At 41.7% G+C, this 5726-nt stretch overlaps 1 protein-coding gene and 1 pseudogene across 2 annotated transcripts; one reads left to right on the top strand and one right to left on the bottom strand.

The window, feature by feature from the left end:
- Positions 1–767: 767 nt before the first annotated feature.
- On the top strand, positions 768–2013 carry BDBG_08650 (uncharacterized protein; the record flags this gene model as incomplete). Its single annotated transcript, XM_002620919.2, has 4 exons — positions 768–1169; positions 1239–1553; positions 1634–1715; positions 1799–2013. The coding sequence occupies 4 exons, from the start codon at positions 768–770 to the stop codon at positions 2011–2013; spliced, it is 1014 nt and encodes a 337-aa protein (XP_002620965.1).
- Positions 2014–4162: 2149 nt separating this feature from the next.
- BDBG_17820 lies at positions 4163–4251 on the bottom strand (annotated as a pseudogene). Its single transcript has one exon. The product of its transcript is annotated as a tRNA-OTHER (tRNA).
- Positions 4252–5726: the final 1475 nt, after the last annotated feature.

A 5726-nucleotide genomic window follows, 5' to 3' on the forward strand; every position in this document is an offset into this window, starting at 1 on the left:
GAAGATTAAATTCAGAACCATTACAAGCCTTCTTCAGGTCATTCAAACTGTTCTTAAGAATGACATATAAGTCAGTGAGACAGAGTGAAGTATTTTTCATTTTTTTTCTTACTTAGTTAGATAATGCTTTTACACTGAAAAATGAATCTCTATATGTTTTTACAGTTCTATCTCTTCTATTATTATTAATAATAAGCTGTAAAATCAATCTTGTGAGATCTTCTGTTTTGAGCTTAGCTCCACAATGTCTTTGCACACAGAGGCTCGTGTGCATTAAGATATTTTAGATAGTGCACGGATAATATAACAAGCAGATCTTGATACACATAAGATTCATATGTCTCCAACATATTCATCCGTGACACCCATTCCGACATTATGGTAGTAATCACTAACACTCTAAGCCCTAGCAGCCTTACATTCCGCTCATGTTCTTCTAGGACGGGTCTCCTGGAGCCGTTCTGGAGCACTCCTCGTTGCTCCTAGGTCTGCCCTTGCTGCCCAATCTTTAGGCTGTGTTGTAGGGCAGCAGTGCGTTGTGCAGGCGCCTCAAAAGCTCCCAACAATCTGTCCAGACGACTTTGTTCTGATAGGCTGGTCAGTTGCGGTGTTAATTATGTCTGAGCGTTGAGGCCTCTCGCTCGCTCCAAGAAGCATAAATATCTGGATATCCCTAGGTTTTAAGCTCCTTCTTCTTTCCAGAAAAGCTTGTCTTTGATCAAGGCTTATCCATTCTTGGAGTCTTGTTTTATCGTGACATATATACCATGGACGACGAGATTGGCAATTTTGTTGTCATTTTTCGACCCCCTGGTGATGCGCCAATGTACAAGGTCGAGGTCAACACTTCCCAGTATACCTTTGTCGCGGCCGCGGCCGCCCTCGCTACCAAAGTGCTACAAACCCCTCAAGCGATAAACGCAATGATCGAACTTGCCTTGGAGCTTGCCGAGACTGTGGCGATGAGGAAGTCCATTCAAGACAACCCAGCACTGGCTAGACAAGCGGTCCAGCTGTTCGTCGACAAGATCAGTGCCAAATTCCCCGGCATCGTCATTGACTCATCCATCAACACTGTCCAGATGCTGGGTTTCCATCTTGGGATAGTGTGGCACGGTGGACTGGAAGACTTTGACCCTCGTAAGCACATGATCCACATCAATGCGCAGGTGAGTATGCCACCTTCTCCTTTCACCTCGTTCTGTCCTAGGCAGGACTGACGGTATCTATGCGTTAAGAGGCTGGAGGACTTGATGGACGTAGCAGACGCGGGAACCCCGATGGCCGACAAATACTTCCAGACATTCATCTTTCAGCTTGCAAACACCTTTGTTCATGAAGTTGGTGGCCACCTCCTCGTGACATTTCTCAGTGACCTCATTGTGGATGAAAATGGCCAAGTGGCGCGCCCATTTACTCCTCCTTCAGTTAGCTACAGTAACTATGCTCTGTGTGACAACTGTATGGCAGGCGAATCGGGACGTGCTCTTGAAGACATTCTATTTGGCGGGTCGCTTGAGTACTATCATGACCCTAGTGGTGGTCCCCGGCAGGTATGTATTCAACATCATATATGCATCATTCGCTACTTCCACTTTGGAGCATGATTCGCATATCTAATTGCTTTGATTAGCCCGGAATTCCCTATCTCCTGGATGAGGATAATCTTGTGAGATGCATCCCTGAAGCTTTCATTAGCAATTTTCTTGCAAATCGTAAGACAGCATTAATGCCACCCACTCTGATAAGAGCCACCGTACATTAAAAATTTACGTATGCTAACACCACTCTCTGGAAGAATTCCAATTTCCATATCCTGTAGAAGGGCCAGCGTTTGTTCCAAGGACCATGATTCCGCTGGGCAACACCACTACACCTATCCAGTTTCCCCACCCCAGCGCCCGCCCGCAGCTCGCTCTACAAGACCTGCCCAACATGGCCGGAGACCGTGTTCTGCTCAGGCGGTTGCGCCAAGTTCTCACTGATAGGAAACGTCGCGCTATTGCTATTTGAACCCGACCCTTTGGAGCATGTTTGTGTCAAACGGTGCAAGATTGATGGCACCTAGAAACCGCCAGACCATTTTGTTGTCTCTTTTTATCTCTTTCCACTCTGTTGCATAAGCACGTGGTCTCGTCATTTACTTAAAAGGACTACATGAACGAAGAGGAGAGGCAGCGGACGCAGTTCTTATCAAGAACACTAGCACCGCACCCAAAAGTCCACTTCCAAGGTAGGCAAGAATTATCTGGATGGCAACGGGGTTTTTGATAACAAATAGTAATAGCTAGAAGAACTTAAATTATATCCTCTTTATCATTCCACGCCGCTGGAAGTGGAGTAACAATGCTTTCATCACAAATAGGAGGCTAACGGAATGGCCCGGAGTCCAATTGCCATGCTACATCTTCCCTCCTAGTGCACTCCCTGCGCAGGTTGAGAGAAAGGTCCTGTTAGGACCTCTCTTTTTTACCAATGAGAGACATGGTTGGCAAAACAACGAGGCTTTAATGGAAGGAGACGCCCCACGCCTTGCACCGGCTCTAGCCGGGATTCAAGCCTCGGTGGATAGCAGCGCCAGGGTATTCTGGTCATACAATTCACGATGTGGGGGATCGATTTCCCATTTCAAATCAAATTGAGGTGGCTTTCCATGCCTCCTTAGCATCAGCATTTCGGTAGCCAGCTCGACGGATGATGCAACAACAGTATCGGATGAGTTTTCCGGGCACGCAGCACTCATCAACGTCCTTCCTCAACTTGTCCTGCCTGTGGGTGGACAAGCAGGGAATGAACAGGGGACTGTATTCAGTCGTGTGATGCGCTTGGCTTTACTTTTTGTGAGCTGGTGGCTGCCCGAATATTGCATCTGTACACAACTTCCTATCGCCACGGATCTTCCTTTTGATCTTATATTGCTTCTGAAGCAGGGCGAGATGAATATGGTGAGAAACGTACGAATATCCTTTCCAAGATCCGATCGTCCTTAAGATGCGAGAGCTTCGTATTTGTCCAAAAAAAGGATAGATTTTTAAGAACAGCACAAGATGGATAAGAAGCTGGAGATTAGGAGAGGGGTTTTGGAATTTGTATGCAGGCCAACATCCGCATATCTGCAGGCTTACGGAACGGCCCGGAATTCCACACAGTGGCTGACAGTCCCCCAATCACGGACTTGACCTCTCAGTCAAAATTGATTTGCGCGTTCCCATCCTCGGTCATAAGGACGCAGTGGCCCTTCTCATCCATGTTCGCAATGCTAGGAAGCGGGAACCTGGCTGGAAAGTTGCGTTCTAGATGGAGGTCAGCTTCCATGAGACAGTCCACATTTTAAAAAGGGGGTGGGTGTTGGGATTCAGCCATCTTGTTCAGTTTGGTCTCAACTTGCTAAACTGTTAGTATGCGAGGTCTAATACCAGGGGGAAAGCTATAGAGGTGGTTGGCAGTAACTAGTATTGCATTGGTGGTTAATCTAATCCTTGAGGAAGGGAAAGGAGGAGATTGTTGGCCACAGTGTGACAATATTGCTATTTACAGGATGGATGCGGAGCATCATGTGATCACTGGTCACAGGGTCCTTTCACCCTGCCCCTCCCCCATCCATCCCTCCCCCCTTTTGTATGTATAGTGGCATTGTAGCCTGCCCTATGGTTGCCAGCGGCATTGTGCCTGCCCCAGTGTGTATTGCTAGCAGGAGCACCTGCCTCAACCCGCGGTTGGCAGTAGCCCTGCCCTAGGATGTATTGTAAAGTGGTTTGTATGTATATATAAATTATCAATGTGTTTTTAAGAGATGTAAAGCATTGTCATTGTTTGTTTTTAGGATTTTGTTTTTTTTTTTTTTTTTTTTTTTCAGTTGAAAGAGATCAGTATTATTATTATTATTATTATTATTATTCTTCCATTATACTCACATGCAAGCGGAGCTTATGATGAGTCCTTGCGTGATGTTAAATACAGGTCAAGTGTTGGTTATACAGGAGGAAATACAGGTGTTGAGACCATGCCAAGATAACAAGAACATAGGAAAATACAAAGGAGTGACAATTAGATACATGTGATAATAACTTCCCAGCCCAGGAACATAGAGCGATTCATTGGAGCGATTTGTACACCTCTGTATTTATTAGAAACCTGAGGTGCTTGAGTTCTGGATTTAGTGTATCCCCTGCGGGTTTCGAACCCACGCGCCTTGGTTTCCCACGCCAAGGTGCTACCGGGTGGCCGCATTAACCATTCAGCCACCGGGGCGAAAGAGATCAGTTGATGTGACTGGTTTTAATCAGTGTATTCTCATGCTTGCTATACTGTGATATGAAATAAGAATAATATTTCTGATTGTGAGTTTATTGTATCTGAAATTGATGATTGTTCTAGATCTTAATCTGCTAGTTTGAGTTGTATTGAGTAGTGATGATGATATTAATATATGAATGAATTCATATTTACAAGTTGAGTTGAGTCTACTCATTCATTAAATTCTGATTCTTTGTATTATTATTGTATTCTGTATTTGAGTCTGTCTCTGATTATTTAAGAGTTCATTATTTTCTCTATGTCTCAGTTATCTTTCTCTGAGTATGTGGCTGTTTATGAAATGTTCTGTGATATACACAGTTTGAGAAGAGAGATATGAAATACATTATGAATCTGATAGTTTGATAGAAGATTTAGCTGATATACTTGTGATCTGATTTATACTTCTATATGAAAGAGATTCAGAAATTTATAATTCATCTTTTTATTTAATCTGCATGTGAAGAGATTCTTCATGTTTAGATAGACTTTATCTTCAACTTGAAACTCTTGTGAGTTGTCTTTAGCATACTTCTTCATAAGGTCTTGTATATATAGTAGTTTCTCTTGTACTATCTACTGTGTCTTCTATGCTAGAACTGCTGTATGTTCTGCTTGAGATTCATCTATTGCTTCTGTTGATATGTCAGAGATAATGAGAGATAGTGATTGATATCTCAGATTCATAAGAAATGAGAATATTCTCAGTATGAAATGAGTTGAGTTGCTGTACACAAATTCTGCTCATAACAGTAGATCTGTTCAGTCATTCTGTAGATAGTCAGTGTATAATCATAGATAGACTTTCAATTCTCTGTTTTATCTCTCTATCTATTCATCTATTTAAGAATGATAGACAGTTGATAGTCATTGATTAATATGCATGCTTTTTATTAAAGCTTCTCAGAAGTCAGAGATAAAGAGATAATCTCAGTCAGAAATGATTACTACTGATATATCATATAATCTGATAATATTCACTATAAAGATGTGTGTGAATGTTTGTGAGATAAGATCTGTAATAGTGAGGATATAATATAGTCTCTTCAATTATTTGCAGCAGAATACAGCTATTATATTCATAATTTAATATATTACTGAGTAGATGAACTTCAGCAAGTTTATGATAAAGTCTACTGTGATAATATATCAATTTTTGTGAGATATAGAAATAGATGTCATTTCATCATATATTCTGTGAGTGATTGATTTGACTTTGTGACATACTTGATATATTCTTATATAAGCTTCAACATTCTTTCTTATTATCAGTCAGTAGAATCATCTTACTATAGATTGATATGTATATTTCATATCAAACTATTCTGCAGTGAGTGAGTTATGAAATTCATGAAGAATTTGATTTCTACTCATTATACTGTCAGAGATGTATATTCTATCTTAATAGAATAGAAGATTATTCTGTATTA

The sequence above is a fragment of the Blastomyces gilchristii genome, assembly GCF_000003855.2.
Source record: "Blastomyces gilchristii SLH14081 genomic scaffold supercont1.26, whole genome shotgun sequence".
Taxonomy (NCBI): Eukaryota; Fungi; Ascomycota; class Eurotiomycetes; order Onygenales; family Ajellomycetaceae; genus Blastomyces; species Blastomyces gilchristii.